Consider the following 24007-nt stretch of genomic DNA (forward strand, 5'->3'; position numbering starts at 1 on the left):
AAATAAAATTAAAAAAATAATGAAAGAGGGAAAAGTAAATCTAGCCTGGGGAAATACAGGGTGGTGGTGAGGTGGGCACAATCTTGGTTTAGGCAGCTTCCTTGCTCTCTTGCTGGCCTTGAGACCAGTGCTTCTCAAGCTATAACATGCATGTCAGCACTTCTGGGGATCTTCTGGAAATGCAGTTTTTGCCTGAGCGCTGTGCTAGTGGGTTCTGAGTGTTTACATCCTTAATGAGTTCTCAGGTGGTATTATCCGTATCACATGCCTTGGCTATAGTAAGCAATCAGTGGTATTGGATGAATTTCCAAACTATGACTTTATAACTTACTGTTTGAAAAAGGTGATTATGAGTCTAGCATTTAAAAAAAATAAAATACTAAAAGTTAGTTAAACAAATAACTTAGTAAAATAATTCATTTCTTAGTCACAGATTGATTTCTAGTAAGGGGTAGCCCTTAAAGCCAGAGTCAATTATTTGGCGACAGGAAGTGAAATGAAAAAACGTGTTCTTATTCCCCTTTTTACATTATGTAATCACAAATCAAAGTCCCAAATTAATAATTTCAGATGGAATTTCTTTGTGACAGCTAACTGTCTTACTATCCTTGGAGATCTTTTCAAACAGATTGATATAGATAGATATTGTGTTAAAGTTAAACATAATGGGAAAGCTGTCAATGTGATTTTTAAAAAATGGATACATTAAACTCCAGGCAGACTTGAACACTGTATGTAGAAGAGAATCTGATTAATAAACGCTTTGTTTCTATTTTATGAATATGTAAAATTAAAAAGTAAATAAAAAGGAAAGTTGTGTTTTCTTTCAGTGCTGATTCCCCTTTGCTGTGGATAAGGATAGATCCCAATATGTCAGTCCTGAGGAAAGTAGAATTTGAGCAAGTGGATTTCATGTGGTAGTACCAGCTCCGCTTCGAGAGGGATGTGGTTGCACAGCAAGAGTCCATCTTGGCCTTGGAAAAGTTCCCCACACCAGCATCGCGGCTTGCCCTCACTGACATTCTAGAACAAGAGCAGTGTTTTTACCGAGTAAGAATGTCAGCTTGCTTCTGCCTTGCAAAGGTGAGATTACATACAGTAGAAAGAAAACAAGATTGAATACTGAATATTAAAAAAAATAGAACTCTGCCCTGGCCAGTGTGGATCAGTGGTTGTTGTGTACATAAGAATTTGGGGGGAAAGTTTGTGTATTTTCTTAGAAATGATAATGGAAGGCTAAAATGTATTAAATTTCTAAGAATTGAAGTTATTAAAAACTAATCCAATTGCATTGCTAACTTTTGGAAAGCTGTTTTATTTATTTAAAAATATGTTTGCTGTGGTGATGGAAATTACTTTGTTTTCTGATTATTTGCAGATTGCAAATTCAATGGTGAGCACATGGACAGGACCACCAGCCATGAAGTCACTCTTTACTAGAATGTTTTGTTGTAAAACTTGTCCAAACATTGTGAAAACAAACAACTTTATGAGCTTTCAAAGTTATTTTCTACAAAAGGTACAGTTTACTTTCCAAATTTCCTATGATTGTTTTATGCCACTATCTGTATATCTCAGTTTAACTTGGAGACTATTCAAATAATAGATGTGTTTACTTTATTCTAAAAGGTTTTGCCTTTGTTCTTTTTGTTTCTAAAATTTTTTCCAAAATTTTAATTCAGTGATTGCTCATTGATTTTATGAGCGGTAGAAAGTAACTCAAAATCCACATTAATACTAAAATACATAGAAATGGATAGTTTGAATTTGGGGCTGGTTACATTGAGGATGGAGGAATGGGTAAGCCCTAGGATGTGGACAGTATATCTGAGTAAGAGACAAGCAGCACACCACACTAGCGTCAGTCCCAGCCCTGTTACTCGCTGACAGTTTGCCTATGGACAAGTTTCTTAACCCTTTAAGCCTCAGTCTACTCAATTGTAAAATGTACCGTTTTTAGAATTAATTAAGATCAAGCATATAAAATGTTTTAGATTATATTTATCACACAGTAAGTCTTTTATAAATGATAATTTAGAAAGTGGGGATGTGATGAAGTCACTGTTTTGGGGGGAATGTGAGGATGGCAGAGTGGTCAACATTTGGGCAATTTGGAAATCATTTGTAAAATTTTTTGAGTAATTTAATAATGAAGGCAGAGATTAGATGAACTAGATTGGACTAGAAGGAAAAGTGAAGTTGAAATAGAAAAATCTTTCTTGGTTTAGGGGTGAAGAGTATGAGAATGGAGACATGTTGAGGATAAAGCAGGCCTGAGTAACGGACATTATGGGTTTGGTTTATTTTGGATAGAGGGATGAAGTATTCAGTGGGAGCCAGTAAATATTAGAGAGATGGAGAGAATTCTGAAGGTGTTAAGGTGTGGGACACAGTTGGGAGGTTAATTTAAGAAAAGGTAAGAAGCTCCCTCTTTTCTGAGGCAGGTGGAAAGCAGATTAAAAGTAAGTGAAATGAGCCAGGCTGGTGTGGTTCAGTGGTTGATTGCCAACCATGAATTAAGGAGTAACGGTTCAATTCCCTGCCTGGCTCAATCCCTAGTAGGGGATGTGCAGGAGGTAGCCGATCAATGATTCTCATCATTGATGTTTCTATCTCTCTCTCCCTCCCTCTGCCTGTTTCTGAAATCAATAAAAACATATCTTTAAAAAATATTTTTTTAAAAGTAAGTGAAATGATAGCTGTTGAAGGAGATGTTAAGCATTATATATGATAGAGGGAAAAGTAAAAGGATTACTTGGAAACATTGAGAGACCTGCTAAGAGTGGAAGTCATAATATATTATTTACAGTGAATTTCGTCAGCAAAACAGATTCAGGGCAGTTTGGGGAAAGCCTATAGTGGTATGATCAGAGAAGTCGGTGGCATCCAGTTATTTTATTTTATTATTGATTTATTTATTTTTACTGTGTGAGCCAGGCTTCCACCTTCTTAGAAAAGTTGCCTGTGAAAATTTGAGAAGGAGAATGTTAGGCTGGATTTCAGATAATTTACCTTTTTTCCTTAAGTTGAGTTGGGGTGGTATTGGAGAATCAATGTCTTCTCAGACTGATTGAACTGTATGCCTCAGTCACTATTTCATTTAATCCTGAAAATAGTTGTGGTTGTGAGGCTTTTTAGTAAGCAATTCGCTAAAATAACCCATCTTAGTAGGCAGTAGAGTAGGAGTTGAACAATGGTTTATCTAATGTTAAAACCCATACCTTTTCGACTGTAAAACCCAGAGCTGAATATATCATTTACATGATGTATATTTCCTCTGACAAATGAAGACAGAGGCATATGGGCTAGAGAGTGCATCCAGTTACTCAGCTCCCTTGGTTTCCTGCTCAGCTGTTTTGTTAGAATGTTTGGCACATGTTCTTAGTGGGAAGGGCTGGGAGTTTATGGGGCGGTTAGGCTCCATCCAGAAACCTGTGTCTGCACTAAAGTAGCCCTTTTTTAACATGCACTGAATTCAATGAATTATAGTAATGAATTGAGTTATAATACTTAAAAATATTATTTTTTGTAGACTATGCCAGTTGCAATGGCGCTATTGAGAGATGTTCACAACCTTTGTCCCAAAGAAGTCTTAACGTTTATTTTAGACTTAATCAAGTACAATGACAACAGAAAAAATAAGGTAAGAAATCTTAATGATTATTATAAAACTATCCAGTGATATTTTGTTTTTAAAGAAATATTTAGACTGTGAAATCATTGTTTACTCCCTGGTACTTGAAATTTCTAGCATTAGAAGCATGTAAATATGATTTGTTATAATAACCAGTGGATGAAAACCAAGATTAGTTGGTTTTTAAATGTTCCTCATACCTGTTATAATGTGGAGATAGCAGTGCCTCAGATTTTGGAGAGGCATTGAAAACTTTTTTTGGTAAAGTCTGACAGCCCAACTTTATTTTTGCTCCTTTTTTATTTTACTAGAAAACAGATCCCTTTTGGGATAATTTGTTCATTGATAATTTGATTTTTTAAAAACCATCATGTGTGTTTATTCATTTATTTATCAAAAAGCTATTGGATGCCATGATGGTTCAAGTTGTTTCACCTTACTTGTTACCAGATAATCTAGCTTGTCCAATTAGGATTCTAGTATCTGTGAGAATTGGATGTGGTCTGAGGGATAAATTTATTTATTTTTATTATTTTTAAAAAATATATTTTATTGATTTTTTTACAGAGAGGAAGGGAGAGGTATAGAGAGTTAGAAACATCGATGAGAGGGAAACACCGATCTCCTGGGTCTGAAGGATAAATTTAAAGTCTTTTGGTTTTCCTACTTTACCTACACCCCCCTCCTCATTTTTAATTTGTGGGTTCATTCTGTGACCTAAACACTTAAGTCAGAAATAGTGGTTAAAAAAATGGGCTTTGTGGGCAAAGGAGTTCCCAGAGGTAACAATGAATATAAAAATACTTGAAGAAAACAATCTGTAAGTGGTTTGAAAACAAAACTTTTCCCATAGTGTACACTTGGTTCTCTTTGTTTGTTGTTGTGTGCCATATTCTTTTTTCTGCTCAGTATCTGAACATAGGACTCTTTAGGGACTCTATTGTCATGTGTAACCATGTGAGGTTCTGCCTCCACAATGTAAGTCAAAAGGGGGTAGGTATTCCTCTTCCATCCCTGGCAGTTTGTGGTAGAATTAACTCACTTGCTCCATGTTCAGATTCCCAGGCTAGAGTATCTGATTTCCTGAGTTTAAATCAAGTCACACCCAGATTGCCTTTCAGTAAATTGTTTCTCTGAGAATTGACTGTGATATGGGTTTAGGAATTAGCTTTTTTTATGGTTTCCTCTTCCATTTTCTCTGTTTTTGCTAGAAACTCCTATTATTCCTGTGCTATGTCTTCTACACCAACCCTCCAATTTCCTTATGCTTTCCTTCCTATTTTTTCTCACTTTACTTCTGCTCAAAAACTTTAGTTTTTAAAAAAAACTTAATATTTCAGTTTAATTTTGATCCTGATTCTCTGCATATTTCTTTTTAAAATGTTTTACTATTGGGAGGCATCTCTGGTTATTTCTCAGACAATATTAATGATAGTTTAGGATTTTTTTTTCCACCTGCATGTTTTTTCCCCTTGAATACTCTATTTCCTTCAAGTTGCGTTTTCCCCTTTGTTTGTTCTGGTCTTTTTTTTTTTTTAATATATTTTATTGATTTTTTACAGAGAGAAAGGAGAGAGATAGAGAGTTAGAAACATCGATGAGAGAGAAACATCGATCAGCTGCCTCCTGCACATCTCCTACTGGGGATGTGCCCGCAACCCAGGTACATGCCCTTGACCGGAATCGAACCTGGGACCCTTCAGTTTGCAGGCCGACGCTCTATCCACTGAGCCAAACCGGTTTTGGCTGTTCTGGTCTTTTTGATGTTGATACTTTTCTGAAATATCTGGTGATCTTTGGTTACATGTTTATATGTGAGAGAAAAGCACTAGGAGCTGTTTTTAAGCTCTGTATTACCAGCAGGATTTATGGACTTTGGTCTTCCTTTTAGAGAAATCTGGCTAGTTTACTATAAGAGTGCCTTTCATATAGTAAGTATTTATTGTGTTAACTACTATATTACTAGTTAATGAATCTCACTTTTTTTTTCTATGTGTGACTATGCAAAACACAGAGTTGAGTACTTACCAATTTATGTTTTTAGATAAATTATGGTCTTAGGTTGTAAATATTTTATTTTATTAATTTTTTAATAGAAGCGTGAATTTTATCTTTATATAATAATTTTCATGGCTTAGTTTTCAGATAACTATTATCGTGCAGAAATGATTGATGCCCTTGCCAACTCTGTTACACCTGCAGTCAGTGTGAATAATGAAGTTCGAACTTTAGATAATTTAAATCCAGATGTGCGACTCATTCTTGAAGAAATCACCAGGTTTTTGAATATGGAAAAACTTCTTCCAAGTTATAGACACACCATCACTGTTGGGTATGATGATTCTTTACATTTTCTTCTTTTTTTTTTTTTTTAAATATATTTTATTGATTCTTCACAGAGAGAAAGGGAGAGAGATAGAGAGTCAGAAACATCGATGAGAGAGAAGCATCGATCAGCCGCCTCCTGCACATCTCCCACTGGGGATGTGCCCGCAACCCAGGTACATGCCCTTGACTGGAATCGAACCTGGGACCTTTCAGTCCGCAGTCCGACGCTCTATCCACTGAGCCAAACCGGTTTCGGCTTTACATTTTCTTTATTCTTTAAAGTTACTTGTTTTATAATTACAAGCAAATTTATTTTCATTATAGAAAACTGGGAAATAGAGTAAAGATAAAGGAGAAGATTAAAATCATATGGTTCTATCATCCACAGATAAATTATTACTATACTGTTTTGGAGAGTAGCCTTCTAATTTTTTTCCTCTTGTAACAATATAAATGTTTAATTATTGGACATATATTGTATATATAATTTTTGCATTCTGCTTATATCATAAATACTTTCTCATGTCATCAGGAATTCTTCAAAAGCATTATTTTTTATGTCTGCAAAATATTTTATCTCATTGGATATAATATAAGCATTTTTCTATTAGACTCTTTTAAGATGACTTTTTGCTTTTTTCAACTTTTTTGTATATAATTATCAAAAAGTTCTATTTCCTTAGGATTTTGCTAAAAAAAGTTGATTCACTGTTTCAAAATTGTGAACAATTTAACCTTTCACATTTATTATTTATTAAACTATATAACTACTAAAACTTATGGTGAAAATAATAAGTATATTAATACCTGAAATTGGATTTACAAATAAGTTTTAAAATTTATTTTCCTTTCATAGGATTTAGATGTTTAAAATTGTTATGACTGTTGCAAAAACTTAATGTTATGTAATTAAAAGATGGATTCAAATCAGGGCAATTTTTTTAGTTCACTGTTACAGATAATTTCTAATGCCTAGCAAACAAATTTGATTCAGACTACTTTAACAAAAGAATTTCACTGTAAATACTATTTTCCTAGTTGTTTGAGAGCCATACGAGTGCTTCAGAAGAATGGTCATGTTCCGAGCGATCCAACTCTTTTTAAATCCTACGCAGAATATGCTCACTTTGTGGACATTAGGATCGCAGCTCTGGAAGCAGTTGTTGATTATACTAAAGGTAATGCTTTAGAAATATTTGTTCATATCATTTTAGAAAGAAATGTTCACTATTTAAAATCAGTTGTAGATATTGCGGTTTTCTTATTATGTAAAATACAATTTTAACTTTAAATTCTTAATTCACTGATTTTGTGGTCAATGTAGAATTCTTATAAGAATTAGTAAGTGAGGGAAAAGAACAAAATTATAAGTAGATATCTTTGGTCTTTCCAAGAAGTCAGTATACCGTTCTTATAGTTTTAATTATGAGTTATTTTAAGAAATGGGAGATTTTTTGTAAATTTTTAACTATATAAGGATTCAAGAAGACATCATGCTCCTATCTCAGATTTGTATCTGAAAGTAGAGCAAGAGACATCATCAGGAGCTTCAGTACAGGGATTAAGCAAGGCTTATAAAGTTGGGGGAAAATAAGGCCAAAAATAATTAAGAGAAAACTACAGAGTCAAAACATTTTCAGAAATACAGAGGAGAAATATAAAGAAATGAAATGTAAGTCATGAAGAAAGAGCAGGTGGCAGAAAAGAAATAATCCAAGAAGTAATAGAATATTGTGATAGGGTGTCAGTGAAATTGAACTAAGCTATTGAGAGGTGTCTAAATGTGATCCATGAATTGAAGATCATTTGAAAATGGAAACTATTAGAAATAAAATTATTAAAATAAAGCTTTTCAAGTCATAATAGCAAAACTTGTTGAAAGGTGAATGGGAATAGCTAATGAGTCATTTTATTGGTTAATATAGTTACAGCACTTTTTTTGTAATTGCTTTTTATGTTCTGTTGAAAAGTTAAGGCTGCTCTTTAGTCTTAGATGAAAGAAACCACTTGGGCAAAAACAGTTCACTATTTAAAAAAAATAATATAGTTGAGATACCATTGAGTATCAGACTTCTCTATAATTTGATTTATGCTTCTAGAAACATAATTTTATTTAAGTACATTCTGTCCATTTAGAGTTTAGGGCTCACTAAATTATAATTTAGGGCTAATTTAGGGCTCAATAAATTATAATTTGCTTTATGTTGTATTTGCCATTGATTTGAGCTATAGTGAAAAATATACACTTGGTCCTGTTTTATGTTTTGGCTGCATAGAGCACAATATTTATAAAATTTACGAAGTGGTCTATTACATGGGGAAAAAATGTAAAGAAGTTGTCTGCAGCTTTCAACTCTGATTTAAATCCAGCCAAGGAAGAGTCCTAATACTAAGTGTGAACTCCTTGCCTGTCACTTGTTTAATTGGTTATAATTGCAACAAATATATTTCTTTATTTTTATTTTCAGTGGACAGGAGTTATGAAGAACTGCAGTGGCTCCTTAATATGATTCAGAATGACCCTGTACCCTATGTAAGGTTAGTTTTTGTGCTATAATTATTTTTTAAAGTCCTAAAGTAAATTGAATAATTTCAGAAGATTATACATGCAAAAGTCTTTGTTATTTTTGAAAACATAGGAATATGTTAGGCTTTTATCACACCCTTTCTAAATTTATTAATTTGTTGTGGCTTTGAGAAGACGTTTAAAAATACGTTGTTAATAAATAAAACTTATTTTCTGTAACTTTACATATGATTTCTATTGTAACTTAAAGGAAAGCTTTTGTAGTGCATCTAGAGGATCCCTTATGTACCCAAAATTATGAAACCTCTACTGATTGGCTGAACTTACTTTAAAAATAATTAAGAGCAATGTTTTGGTATATTCCATTTGTTCTTTTCTATCTCATATAAAATCTTAATTTTTCTTAAGTAGGCGTGATTATGTGTGTTTTTGTATTTCCTTCTAATCTTCTTTTCTGCTTTCTTTTGCAAAGTAGGATGTTTATGGTTTAATCAAATAGGATTTTTTAAATCATTTTTGTCTTTCTTTGCACGTATTAAACACTTAAAATTTTATTCATTTTAACATGATTTCATAAAATAAATTTTGGCAGCTGGAAAGTCACTTAGGTTGTAGCCATTCCAACTGGAAACAAGAACATAGAGCTAGATATTAATTGTGTGACTCAACTTTACACACCAGTTGGCAGGTAGTTATTTTCTTCTAAAAAGTCAAACTCTGCCTTCTAACCTCACTGAAATGTATCTGGGCATGAGGAATTCACATAAGTCACCTTATATTTAAGTGTCTTAAATGATGCTCATTACATAAATCTTCTTTATACAAAGTTTTGCTGTTAATATTTTATAGTTCTTCATTTGTGATCTAAATTGTATTTTAAATAATTTGTCTTGTGATTGTTATATAATAAGGATAAAGGTTACATGGACTTATAATCATTCATTCTAAAATACGCATTTATATAAAATATGATACGCAAAAGACCTGCCTATATCTCTTATCTGGCAGAGCTCATGCATTTGAAAGTTTATATCCTACTGATAGCAAGTAGGAACAGAAAGTATAAATACAGAATAAATGAAACTTACCATGTATTCATTTGTTTTCAATACACCTCAATAGAACTAACATTAAGATGCATATTTCTGCCCTAGCCGGTTTGCTCAGTGGATAGAGTATCAGCCTGCGGACTAAAAGGTTCTAGGTTTGATTCCAGTCAAGGGCACATGCCTGGGTTGCTGGTTTGATCCCCAGGAGAGGGCGTGCAGGAGGCAGCCGATCAATGATTCTCATCATTGATGTTTCTATCTCTCTCTCCCTCTCCATTCCTCTCTGAAATAAATAAAAATATTTTTTTAAAAAAGATTCATATTTCTGAGATCTTAGAATTGTGATTTGAAAACCATTTTAAGCAGGTTTTGAATTCTGTAATATTTGAAATTTTTATATTTCTGAATTATATGCTGTACAGTCTAAATAATTGCTTTTGAAATACTGTTGTAGAACTGTTAATATCATTCAAATTTCAAGAGCTCTAATATTTATAATCTGAGATGAAAATCTCTGTAAGGATATATTTCATGATTATTTTTTTTTTATTTATTCACTTGATTTTTAGATTCAGCTGTTGATAGATGTGTATTTGTTGTTTATAATTTGTATCTTTACCTTTTTCTTCTTCTTCCTCTTCTTAAAGGATACCTTTCAGCATTTCATAGAATACTGGTTTGGTAGTGATGAACTCCTTTAGCTTTTCCTTATCTGTCTCATGATTATTCTTGACATGTTTTCTTTTTAATTCATGTGGTTCACTTAGAGCACCAATAGGCTTTACTTAAAATCATCTAACCCATAGTTTACTCATAGTTTAAAAAATTCAACATGTTGCCCAGCCAGGGTTGCTCAGTGGTTGAGCTTCGGCCCATGAACCAAGAGGTTGCCAGTTTGATTCCCAGTCGGGGCATGTGCCAGGGTTGCTCGGTCCCCAGTAGAGGGCTTGCAGGAGGCAGGTGATCAATGTTTCTCTGTCATCAATGTTTCTATTTCCCTACCCCTCTTCCTTCCCCTCTCTCTAAAATCAATTAAAAAACTCAACACATCTTTAAAAATATTTAATTTAATGGCAATAAGTGTTAACACAGCAGTTACTTTATGTGTACTTTTTTGTGTGTTGGGACATCTATCTCTATTTTTATTTCTCTGCATTTTATACTTTCAATAGGAACTCAAGTCTTGTTTTCTTTGTTCCATCTTTTCTTTTTCTTTTTTTCTTTCTCTATTGAGGTATAATTGACAAATAACATAGTATCTATTAGTTGTATTGCAGTAGGTTAAGTAGGCTATTTTTAAAAATGACATGGAATTATCTTCTCATTTTGGAATCAAGCATGCATATGATCACAGTGTATCAATTCAAGGGACGTACATCCTATGCTTTTTTTCATGGGAGTTTTTGAATATTTTTTTGGTTTTGGTTTGACTCCATTTCTATAGATAGTGATTGACAATGGTATTTGACTAGCCCACCAAAAAACTGTTCAATTGTCTAGGGAAATAATAAGATGTTTTGGCTGCTGTCAATATGACATAAACCCATGACTTTCTTAGGATTTGCTTCTGGTTTGTTCCAGATGTCTGAAACATATGGTGAGTTTTGATATTTAATCTCTGCAAAAATTAAACATAAGATTCTCATTGTCTTTCCTTAAATTTTATCTCCTTTTGAGTATTTAAAGAAACGTTTAATTGTTAAAAGTAATGCATATATTAATCATTACTGCTCTTTGAGTAATAATTTCAAAGTTATCCCCAGAGTACCCTTTACAGTTCTTTGGCATGGCTTTAAAGAGTGCACTGATCTGCGTAAATACCATAAAGTTTTATTTGTTCTCATAGCCTTTCAGTAGTCTTTCATATGGTCTTAAAATTTCAAAGCACAAAAGGATGTTAACAGTGAGAGTCCACATATTTCGGTTTTACAGATATAAAATTGAATCCGAAAGGGATTAAGTGACTTAACTACAACCTACTAGTCCATTTTTCTCCCATCTCTTTCTCAAGTACTAATCTGATTTGATATCTTTCCACCAACAATTAAATATAAAAATTTCCCAGGTTCACCACCTTTTTTAAAGTTTTGCTAGCATCAATAAAAAAATATAACCTCAGTTTCTTTTTTCCTTCATTATATCCAAGCATGCCGTTACTCTGAGGTTTGAATTTCTCAGACCTTGTCATAGGCCTGGCTTTTATCCCTTCACTAAATGTTAAATTACTGTCAAAGCCTCCTTGCTTCTTTTCTTTCTCTATCCTCTTTTTATGGTGTTTTTCAGAAGACTCCATATGTTCAGGTAAAAACTCCCAATAGCAGAGTATAACTGTTGCCATCTGTATGGATCTTTGCTATTATAACTGTCTCTTCTAAATCTCAGCTTATTTTGAGGAAACGTTTTGCAATCTCCATATTTGAAATGCTTCTGCACATTTCCATGCTTGACAAAGAAACTATATTAACAAAGTTTATATTCATTTGTATTATCTCAAATGTAGACTTCTTGGCCTATATGTGATTTTTTTTTGTCCCATTTTAAGATTTTTATATTTTCTGATCAGTTTTTTTCTTAAAACTTTTCTAAGGAGAGTAATACATTCATTTTAGAAGCAGGCAGGGAATGATTGGTTAAGAATACACAGAGTCAGGTTTTAGAAGATCTCATTGTACAGCAAGGCAATTTTAGAAAGAAAACCCACCAGAATTTAGCGGGGGAAAAAACAAAAAACAGTATAAAAGGTATATAGTAATATACACCTTTTGAAATGAAACTCAGGCACAAAGCTAGATCTAAAGAAGGGAGATGATAAAATAGGATGAAGGAACTGCAGGTAATTTTCAAATTTTTTAATTTAATGATAGGCAAAAAAAATTTTTTTTTTCCTCCAGACATAAGATTCTACACATGTTGACTAAGAACCCACCATTTACTAAGAACATGGAGTCTCCCTTATGCAATGAAGCCCTAGTAGATCAACTTTGGAAACTTATGAATTCGGGTAAGAAAATAGTAGCTTTCAAAAAAACAAAATTATGACTGGATTATTTTCATTTTATAACAGGTTTTCAATACTTTTTTCTTTTCTTTTTTTTTTTAAGTAGGTTACTTAACACATCTACCTTCACAGTGGTGGATGTGATAAGGTTTGCTAAGGATATATTTACTCACTTTGCCCCAAAGGGTAATTGAAGAAACAAAAATATTAATTTATGTGAAAGTGTCTCAGATGTTTAAAGAGCTTTAAATATTAACCTGCAAAGTATTATTGTTGTTTTTATTTCATAAGGTTACAAAGGGTTGAAAATAAGTCTTTTCCCTTTATTCTTTGGAAATTACATATGTATACACATACAAATAAAAGTGAAATTTGCTGTTTTTTACTTAGTGTAAGATGGACAGAAAGATAGTACAGAACTGCCCTTTGGTTCCACTTAGTACACATTTTCAAGCTTCTGTCTATAAGGACATTATTGAAAAATGTCTTGAAAAAGTGACTTTCAAAGTGAACGTTCTTCTTAGCAGCTTTTTGACTTGATCAGCTTTAATAGCAATTACTTCAGAAAATGAAGAGATGATCTTTTTTAGGACTGGATTTGCTACTTAGTGGTTTGTCTTCATATTCTTTCTGATTTGAATAGAGAACATCAATGCTGGGTTTCCTCCTTTCTTCTTGAGTGCTGTTGTATTCCAGGTAAGCAGGGTTGGTCCCTAAGTTTCACTGCCAATGAAGACAGAATTGATGCATTAAGAAAGTGATGACTGTTTTATCAATATACTAGAGGCCTGTGCACAAAATTCATATAGAGTAGGGTCCCTAGGCCTGGCCTCCCCACCTCTCCCTCCCCTCGCTCCCTCAGTGCCCTGCCATCGCTGCAGGTAGCCTGCTATGTTCCACGCTGCCCCTTGGTGGTCAGTGCATGTCATAGCGAGCGATCGAACTCCCGCTCTCTTGGCCAAACTCCCAAGTGGACAATTTGCATATTAGCCTTTTATATTTATAGATGAGCATCCCTTGCCATGTCAGTGATTGGGGTGAGAGGGTCTTCAAAATGCTGTCACAGACATTGGCAGCTATTCCAGGGCCTCTGTCTAGCGCAGTGGTTGGCAAACTCACTAGTCAACAGAGCCAAATATCAACAGTACAACGACTGAAATTTATTTTGAGAGCCAAATTTTTTAAACTTAAACTATATAGGTAGGTACATTGTTATTAACTTAATTAGGGTACTCCTAAGGCTTAGGAAGAGCCACACTCAAGGGGCCAAAGAGCTGCATGTGGCTCCCGAGCTGCAGTTTGCCGACCACTGGTCTAGTGGAATTGATTGATTTGGAATCCTAGCAGTTTAGATCTTGGAGGATCTAACGACCAGCTAAGTTAACTGCTCTCATTTAGGGGCCAGGCAATTGACTTGCCCAAGATCACACAGCTAACTGGAATTAAGCAGAAGTGATTTTTCCCACTATGCTGTTCAACTTAAATTCCACTATAATGACAACCATTTTAAGATTTTATTCCATGGTTTTGAAATACAGGGCAGTTCTGATTTTTTATCTTTTTTTTTTTTTTGTAATTTTAACAGAAGCACCACTATTCTATTTTTTAGCTCTCTTATAGCCTTAAATTTTAATATTTATAAATCAATTAGTTGAAGGAAAACACACCATCAGGAACTCCCTCAGAAACAAAACAGTAATGTTCGTTCCTCCATCCAAACTAAAGGTAAACCCAAACCAAAAAGCCCATATAGAAATAAAAAGTAAAAACCGTAGCCCAGCCAATGTGGCTCAGTGGTTGAGCTTCGACCTATGAACTAAGAGATTACTAGTTCGATTCCCGATCAGGGCACATTCCCAGGTTGTGGGCTTGATCCCCAGTAGGAGACGGAGGCAGATCGATGTTTCTCTCTCTCATCGATGCTCCTGCCTATCTCCCTCCCTTCCTCTCAAAAAAAAAAAAAAAGAAAGAAAGAGGAGAATCATATAAAAAAAAAAGTAAAAAGCTGTAGTGTAGTGGTTTAGTGAAATTTAGCAGCTTTCACTATGCTGACTAATTCTCCTTAATCTGACTTTAAAACACAAAACTGAACATTCTAGCTTATGAAAACACATTTCCATTTGCTTTTAAAAATTAAAATAGTAGTTTTTTAAATTAAAATAATTCAGTTGTTCAACTGGTTTCAATGACATCTGTAACAAAATGGTCAGGATGGCAGCAGAGATAAATAATAAGGTGATATTGTTCTTCAGGGTTTTCTTCCAGTACAAATGTACCCTAAACCATTCTTGTTTTTCTAACTGATACAGTGCCTAAGATTTACTCCTTTTCTTGCTACACTCACGAATATATAGACACAGGGCTTGCTGCTCTGTAAGGACCCCTCCTTCTTTTAGAGCAGCGGTTCTCAACCTGTGGGTCGCAACCCCTTTGGGGGTCAAACGACCCTTTCACAGGGGTCGACTAAGACCATCGGGAAACACATATATAATTACATATTGTTTTTGTGATTCATCACTATGCTTTAATTATGTTCAATTTGTAACAGTGAAATTGGGGGTCACCACAACTGTATTAAAGGGCTGTGGGCATTAGGAAGGTTGAGAACCACTGTCTTAGAGGTTGAGCCCCTCCATTCTCTGTGAAAGGCTCAGGATTCTGATGCTTTGAGGAGAAGAATAATGAAGGCCTACAAAAATGAAGCAATGCCAGTGCAGTAAGGTGTCCAGATATGCATATTCCAGAGAAGGGAATGGATTTCCAGTGTAAATTCTTTCATTTTGTATTGTTCTTCCCATTTCTATGTTTTTTGGGGTTTTTATTTTATAGTTTTTAGGGCATAAAAACCTTATCGGAGTTAAGACTGAAGGCTGAAGAGGCTTGGCTTCTCGCTGTGGCTGGAGGGGAGTAGCCAAGCCTCTGCTGCGGCCGGACCAAAGGCCTGGGTCCCGGGTGCTGGAGGAAAACGGGTGCTGGCAGCCAGGGGAAGGAAGGCCTATTGCATGAGTCTTCATGCAACGGGCTTCTAGTTAATAAAATATTTACTTATCTACTAGAATAAATCTCATCAGAATCACTAGTCGATTATAATTTATTTTCTTATTCTAATATTTGTTCTTGAGAATCACAAAGCTTAATATTTATGCTGTCCAAAATTTGCTGTAAATGCTTCTTTCTTTTTTAAATACTATGCTACTCTTTTGAAACCACAGTCTAATTTTAATATTTATAAGGTTTATTTTCTTATCTAGAAGAATTTATATATTGCTTCTTCTCACTTGTTTTAAATTCTCTCGATCATTTTAAATTTGGCCTGGAAACCATGTAAATTACCTAACCCTAAGGTGCAATTTTTATCTTTGTCAGTCAGTTCTATTTGATGGCAGTACCTACCTGGAGTGCTCTACTGGGGGGAAAAAAAGGAAAGTGAGAAAGAACTCTGGTATCTGGCCTGTCATTGATTTGGGCCAATCTGAGATCAAACCCCCGTTTTGGAGGAATTGAGAGAACTTACTTGCCTCTAGTCTCTCCACTACTTTAAGCTAAATTTCTACACAAGCAGTCTTCTCCTCCATACAGGTTGTACTATCTGTAGCCATCTCTGGAGTTTGCGTAGTATTGTTGTTATTATTGCTATTATTCATTTTTTTAAAAACAAACACCTAGTATAGCAACACTAATATAAAGGTGTTTAGCAAAATATTTTCCTCCTCTACAATAAGTCCAATTTTAGAATTATGTTATTTCAAGTAGTTGTAGGGTTTCTTATATTTAAAACCTGAACATAATAAATTTGAGAGTTAGGAGAATATGTTTCAAATGCTAGGGTTCATGAAGGCTCATGGAGCACTGTCTTTCTAACAGATTATTAAAGAAGAAAATCAGACAAGATGAACAGAGAATGAACGAATGTGGAAGAAAATTTAAAGGCAGAAAACAATACTTTTTAAAAATTCATTTTGTAAAGAAGAATGGTGTGACGATAAAAACATTTTTCCAGTTATAACATTCACTCGTTCATTCACAAACATTGATTGTTCCTGTAACAATTTATAAGTATCCGTGTTAGGATAAGATGCATCTTTAGGGTAGAGGGTTTGCCAGTGGGGCCTAGGTCAAGGGATGGCTCTTTTTAAGCATAAGTTCTTAAGAGGGATAATCCTTTCATCCCTCTGCGAAGGGAGAGGAACAGATAAAAATGTACAGTTAAATGTGTATATTTTCATTTCTTTATTTACTTTTTAGGTACTTCACATGACTGGAGGCTACGGTGTGGTGCTGTGGACTTATACTTCACACTTTTTGGCCTCAGTAGACCTTCCTGCTTACCCTTGCCAGAGCTTGGGTTGGTTCTTAATCTAAAAGAGAAAAAAGCTGTCTTGAATCCAACCATAATTCCAGAGGTCATCACAGGCAACCAAGAAACTGCAATTAATCCAAGTAGCCACGTACAGCTAGTTGGATTTCAGAACCCTGTAAGAATTGCATGTGTTACAGATGTAATTTTATTATATTGAGCTCTCTAGAGAAGAGAATTGTTTCTTTTGAACTGGCAAGTTTTAAAGCCTCAGACAGTTTTTTTTGTACCTTTTGAGAAACTGCTGGCATTCATTTAGCACTGTGTAGTTTACAAAGTGCTACTGACAACTACATAGTGCTGCCAGTCCCTTTACTCCTTTTATGATGACATAATGATTGTTTATATTGAGCATAGAATTTCTTCGTTGAGTAGTAGAAAATTGACATGAATATTTAGCCTGTTATATGTTAACCTTCTTGTCCATATATGGTAATGGAACACTGAACACAAGGGGCCCTGACTTTTTCTCCCTACTCTGTCTAATACCTAGCATAGTTCTAAACATAATGAGTGCCTGGCAAATGAAAAGCTTCTTGAATTAAATAAGTAGAAAGATAATAAATGATCACGTAAATGAGTAATCTGATTTGGGAGGAGATTATGCATTACATTTTAAAATTTTATATTTATTATGCTTGCCTTTTGAAAAGTTTTATTTCTAGCTATGTATTATAAAATTACCAGAATTTTGTAGAAAGACCTTTAGGATACATATCAACCATTTTACTATAATTTAAAGGACATTTTTCAGAAATGATTTTCTTATTGATGACAAAATGTTCCCAATACTTCAAGCTTCATTTTTCACCAATATTTAGACCAGATTACTTGCCTAGCAATTCCCTACTGGTGTTTTGGCACTTTAACGTTCAGATTCTGTCTATGCCAGTTAGAACTAGTCATTTCAAATTACTTATCACCGAGATTTTCTTAAATACAATTTTACTTATTGTAAATTTAAAATATATCCTAGAGTTTGGGTTATGAAAAAGTAAGACATAGGGCTAAGTCTCATTAAAGAGCTCTTTCAGATCTGAATAGTTATAAATCTATGGAAATGAATATGTTTATAATTCTTGCACATATATGTTAATTTGTCCACATTCATACTTTGACTCTGTAGGATAAGAGGAGAAAATGACACCAAAAGATATATTCTTTTGGGAAAACTCTGAAAGTTCACTTAAATAACTTCTTTCTTCCCCCAAAATACTAGCAGACAAGAAAAGATGAAATTTATTTTAAGCCCATTGCTGATAACTTACAGGCACTGGGCATGCTCTAATCTGCATGGTTGCAATAGCTATTAGTTTTCAGCTATAATATGAGCTACTTGTCTTCAGAAACTAATTTTGATCTTAAATATTGCCGCAGGAAGTTGATCATCTTGCCAAGGAAGCATCATGTAATATATCAGCTCATCAGCAGGGAGTGAAGAGGAAGTCTGATACACCACTGGGGTCCCCACTAGAACCTGGTCAAATACTGGAGAAGAATGAGGATAGCAGTAAAGTCAAACTCAAAATCAGAGTAAGAAATACAGGTTAAACCTGTATTAACAGTGTAGGATATTCACCTTCTTATAAATCTTTATGAATACTTGGTTTTTCCTTAGGAACAGATGGGACAGACTGAATTATAAAAGAACTCAAATGTCCATCTCTAAAACATTCCAACTGATTATTTAATTTCTGTCGTCACATACTTCTTCTCTCTTTGGGGAGGAACTATGTGTGCACGATCTACCTCAGCTCACTACTCTCCCATGACATAGGAATAGATTTTAGTTGCTGTTAAATTTCCAGTAATTTCCATTCAGCTCCTTTTGGAGGCTGGACCACATAATCATTTCTCTCTCTTATACTTTTTGAGAAAAAGAGCCTACTTTTCCTTTTAAGATTATTTGGGGGTATATCCTGTGACCTCTCTGCTACTTTTCCTAAGAGCTAAGATCCAAACATAAAGTGATATAATGGCCCTTTTTCTCTTTGGTTCCATGTGTGTGTTTTAGTTTTCAAGTTCTCAAGACGAAGAGGAGATTGATATGGATACTGTTCATGACAGCCAGGCATTCATTTCTCATCATTTGAACATGCTTGAAAGGCCGTCTACTCCAGGTAAGATTAGTGTATTGCAGTTACTGAGCCAATCGAGAGAGTTCACAAGGTACCACTGTTCCAGGGTGTGTTGCTTTATCTTCAAGTGAACAACTGTAAAGCTTGAAAGTAGCCAGTATAAAATGAAGTATTAGATTGTATCAGATTTAAACACATGAGTAAAAGAATAAATACAAAAAGTCTTCTTTTTCCATTTTATTTTTTTTAATATTTGGCATGCTTATACTTCTAGATTTGTTATTTATTTATTTTTACTTAAAAATATACATATATCTTTAATATATTTTTATTGATTTCAGAGAGGAAGGGAGAGGGAGAGAGAGATAGAAGCACAGTGATGAGAGGGAATCATTGATTGGCTGCCTCCTGCACGCTCTAGATTGGGGATCGAGTCTGCAGTCTAGACATGTGCCCTGACCAGGAATCAAATCTTGAATTCTTGGTTCATGGGTCAATGCCCAGCCACTGAGCCACACCAGCAGGGCAAAAATGTATTATTTTTATTTTTTGAGTCTTCTTTTAAATTGCTCCTGGTTTAAAGGCTAGCTTATAGAAACCTGCCATGCTTTTTTCTTTCTTTCTTTCTTTGGGGATACAAAGGAATATATTCATCTTCTCCTTCTCCTTTGGCATTTCAGGGCTCTCTAAATATCGGCCAGCTAGCTCGCGGGCTTTAATGCCCCAGCATTCACCAGGGGGTGATGGCACACCTGTCACAAAGCCTCAGTGGGGGATGGAACTTGCACGGAAGGGAACAGGTGAAATTACTGGTTTTTTTGCTTAAGAACAAATCTATAAATTTCATAAGTGTCTTTTTTTCTTTTTTTGCATTAAATATTACATTTGTTTCAGGTATACAACATAAAATTTCTTTATTAACTTCAAAATACATAAAAATATAGATCTGAGGACTTGCTTTTCTTGCAGCACATTGAATTTATAGTATCTAACATAAATGAATGTACTACTATTTTGTAAGACTCAGAAATATCAGAAAAGTAGAAAGGAAGGAGGGAAATAATTTCATGTCATTTAAAGTTAACATTTTGCTCTTTTAGTGCTTTTTCTAAGAATATTATAATATGAAAATTCTAACTTCAGTACAAATCATCAAATCTGAGCCTCTGTACTTGCATAAAATACACAAATCAACCATTTACTTCTCTCTCCTTGCCCCTGGAAGTTTTACAATTGCTTCAATAGTGCTTACAAATATTACATAGCTTAATGCTATGCCTAGAGAACTCACATGTTTTGACTTTTAAATTATTTCATACTAATTGGGCTTAAGTTTATGAAAGGTAATTTAGTTCAGATATGTTTATTATCTATTCTATTTTACATTGTCTTCTGCTTACCCTGTTCTTCTGTTTCTTGCAAAGAGAAGATTATAATCCAAATAAGAGTAAACAGTCAAAACTGCTGAAAAGTTCAGTCTTCAAGTTTTGGAGGAACAGAGAGTGAAAAACTAGATACATAAGCAAAATCACTTTTAATTAATAGTTTTTCCAAAAGTCATTAATCTGGCTTTAAAATTTCAAGGGATGGGTTTGCTTATATAAACCCTGCTTTTATGATATAAACAAAAGAGTTACTGTTTATTGATTTGAGGAGCGTAGGAAACCAACTGTGATTAAGGGGAGACTTCAAACAAAAGCAACACCTCAAAATATTTTGGTATTGTGACCCCAGGCTGTTGGGTGCTTATATCTCTTTGTGTGCTTTATGCATTCATTGTGGTAGGTTCATAAAATATATTTCAGAAGGAAACCAGTTGGAGACTTTAACTTAGCAGAAGGGAATTTTGACATTTTTTGACCCTTGCTAGTTTTGTATTCTCTTGGCTTTTTAGGGGATTTGTTGTTGTTGTTATTTTGATATAATTTTGCTTTATTATCATTATACTTATTAAAATTTTACTAGACATGGAAATTTTCTGCATTTTTAAAAATTATAAAACTTAGTTTCAAATCTCTTGTTATGGTTTGAGAGTGATGCTTCTGCCGCCCTTTTATGCCTTTAAAAAATTAAATTAGTTCTGAATTCTAACAGTCAAATTAATTCCTCTTCCAGAAAATAATCTAAATACATTTGTTTGTTTGTTTTCTCAGTGATGTGGCACACTAACCTATGTAGAAACAAATCTTTTTTTTTTTAATTGATTTCAGAGAGGAAGAGAGAGGGAGAGAGAAATAGAAACAGCGATGAGAGAGGAATATCTGTCGGCTACCTGCTGCACACCCCCTACCGGGGATCAAGCCTGCAACCCAGGCTTGTGCCTTGACTGGGAATTGAACCCTGATCTCCTGGTTCATAGGTTGACAACCACTGAGCCACACCGGCTAGGCTGAAGAAGCAAATCTTAATACTTTTTTGTGCCCACTAGTGTGCTTTTGTATTATTGTGCCATATTTCTGGGACTCTCTCTTTGCAGTCTTGTAGTTCTCATAGCATCATATGGGAAGACTGGGGAGGAGATACAGGGCAAGTGGTAGGGATAAGGAAGCTTTAAAGTTTTAGCTTTGGTTGGTATCAGTGTAGCACCCTTTTGTGTCATGAGACAAAATGTATACCAGCATATTACATATAGACTGATCGATAAAACTTAATTTTGAATATTAAAGACTATATTCAAATTTCTTCAAACATTTATGCTGTTCAGTGCCCTGTGACCAATAAGTCTTATCATTTTACAAATGATAGTGTTCCAAAGGTTTATTTCTACATGTATTTATTTGGGGGTCTAAATGCAGTTTTCCTATAGATACATTATTATATGTGATACATAACTTTCCCAAACTACCCAACAAAAACCCTTTTAACTTATACCTGAAGAACAGAAGTATGGAACCTCAGCACTGTGTGTAACAATGTTTCTGAGAGAAGGGGCACTTTCAGCTCCACCTTTTGGAATGTCAGAAGCACAACTTTTACCTAACCTAGTAAAGCTGGCAGTGAAACAGGAACTTCCCACTTTCTGCCTGCCCCCCCCTTCCCCCCCACGGGAGCCAGGGGCTCCTTTTCTGATCTTGGCCTGGGATTGGTAGTGGGGGTTCAGAAAAGGAGGCATAGAACACAATGGTAAGGGAAGCTGTGTTCTTAAGTCTCTAGGGATCCTCAAGTTCACAAATGGGTTTGGGGGCCTTACTCAGTTCACTCAACTGAGGCAACTTTTATTTGATCTCCAGAAGTCTTATAAGGTTTTTTGTAGTTGACTGAAAATGAAGAGGTTGCACATAAAAATCTGGGTTTCCAGCTTCTCTTGAAGAACTGAGAGGCCTTTCAGGCAGGGATGTGCTATTACACCGATTCCATTTGTTTGCACCTGGAAGTCTGTGCTCATTTATGCTGTCTCCTCAGGGCCAGGGCTTTTAAGTTTGGGACCCCTGTTTAGGTCCTTCAGAGCCAGCCAGATGGTAATTGAGAACTGCAATGTGTTGCAGATGTTATGTAGGAGGAGGTAAAGAGAATGGGGGTTTAGGTCAGATAAAGAAGAACTGGAAACTGTTTAGAGCAGTGGTTCTCAACCTTCTGGCCCTTTAAATACAGTTCCTCATGTTGTGACCCAACCATAAAATTATTTTCGTTGCTACTTCATAACTGTAATGTTGCTACTGTTATGAATCGTAATGTAAATATCTGATATGCAGGATGGTCTTAGGCGACCCCTGTGAAAGGGTCGCCAAAGGGGTCGCAATGCACAGGTTGAGAACCACTGGTTTAGAGGAAAGGTCATGGTTTAACCTTTTCCCCAATTTTCTTTCCTTGCATATGATAGTGAGAAGAATATTTTAGGGATGGGGTGATACATATGTGGGAGGTTAAGCCATTTGGGGTAAGAAAGGAGAAGCAGCAGGGGTATTTTCAATACCTTTTTTCTTTATACTGTTCCCTCTCTCCTAAGGTCAGGAATGGGATTTGTAAAAATAGGTTTATGGTTCCCATGGTGACTGGTTATGCATACCAGACCCATTCTCCCACCACTGCAGCCTGGTCTGCGGGCAGGCATTGCTGTGATGGAAGCAGAGAGGAGGGACGGGAGCAGGAGCCAAGGGAAACCCTAGTGGTTTCTGTGGGGAAGAAGAAGAGAGTTCCTAGTTAGGTCTGCTGTATTATGTGATTCCTTCTGGCATAAGTTAGCAAAGCACTATTCTGATGCATGAAACCCTTTGAAACAAAAAAATCAAAAAGCTGAGAGCCCTACAGTTCTTGCTTTTGAAACTCTAATATGAAAAACAGACTTTGGTCTTTTTCTTAAATTATAATGACATAATTCTGTATTTTTTTTACAGTGATCTAAAGAAACCAAAGAACAGACTTTACAATTCTCTAATAGAAACTGCAGGTTTTGTGTTAAATATAAACATATATCTAATGTGAATGAATTGAATAGAATTAGCAGGTTATTCACTGTCTGTTACCAGCACTTTTGTGATGGGCTGAAAAGCTTCCACATTAGGTTTTCTGTTTGTTTTGCATTTGTTAAATTGACTGCAGCAAACTCTTACCATAATGCATTTTATTTGGTCTCTAAGAAAGAGGTTATGTTGGGTAGAATAACAAAACTGAACATCTGTTTGGTTCTTTTTGTATAACATGAAGTAGAAAACCATAATGTAAATTTTATAGATAGGTAGATATAGATATCTCCTTTTTCTGATACATCTGCTATTTTACAATAGAGACATATATTTCAGGTCACTAAAAGGGCATTCATTAACTTAAAAATGAGTGGTGCTCAGTTTTGGGTGGGCTTCAAGTTCCCAACCATTTTATAAATGCCTGAAATAATGTGTGAAAATGTGTGTGGTAGGAGTGGTACTGTATGCATTTTTCTCAGTGGGAATACTATAGATGACCTTCTTATACTAGTGTGAAAGTAATCTCATATGTGTCCCAAATCTGACTGTTATATATACAATTCCACATAGGAAGCAAAATTGCATTTCCTTATCATGTTGGATTAGCCCTGGTAAAAATTAGGAAAGATAGAG

General features: G+C 34.8%; 1 protein-coding gene across 1 annotated transcript in view; it reads left to right on the forward strand.

Moving 5' to 3' along the window:
* The window catches only part of TAF2 (TATA-box binding protein associated factor 2), a 70301-nt gene that overhangs the window by 40034 nt on the left and 6260 nt on the right, over window positions 1-24007 (forward strand). The window contains 10 exon segments of the mRNA XM_006769093.2: window positions 831-1083; window positions 1379-1519; window positions 3533-3643; window positions 5773-5966; window positions 7001-7140; window positions 8431-8500; window positions 12430-12539; window positions 16782-17011; window positions 18908-19013; window positions 19652-19771. Coding sequence (XP_006769156.1) covers window positions 831-1083; window positions 1379-1519; window positions 3533-3643; window positions 5773-5966; window positions 7001-7140; window positions 8431-8500; window positions 12430-12539; window positions 16782-17011; window positions 18908-19013; window positions 19652-19771 — 1475 coding nt within the window.

Source organism: Myotis davidii, unplaced genomic scaffold (genome assembly GCF_000327345.1).
Source record: "Myotis davidii unplaced genomic scaffold, ASM32734v1 scaffold1, whole genome shotgun sequence".
NCBI lineage: Eukaryota > Metazoa > Chordata > Mammalia > Chiroptera > Vespertilionidae > Myotis > Myotis davidii.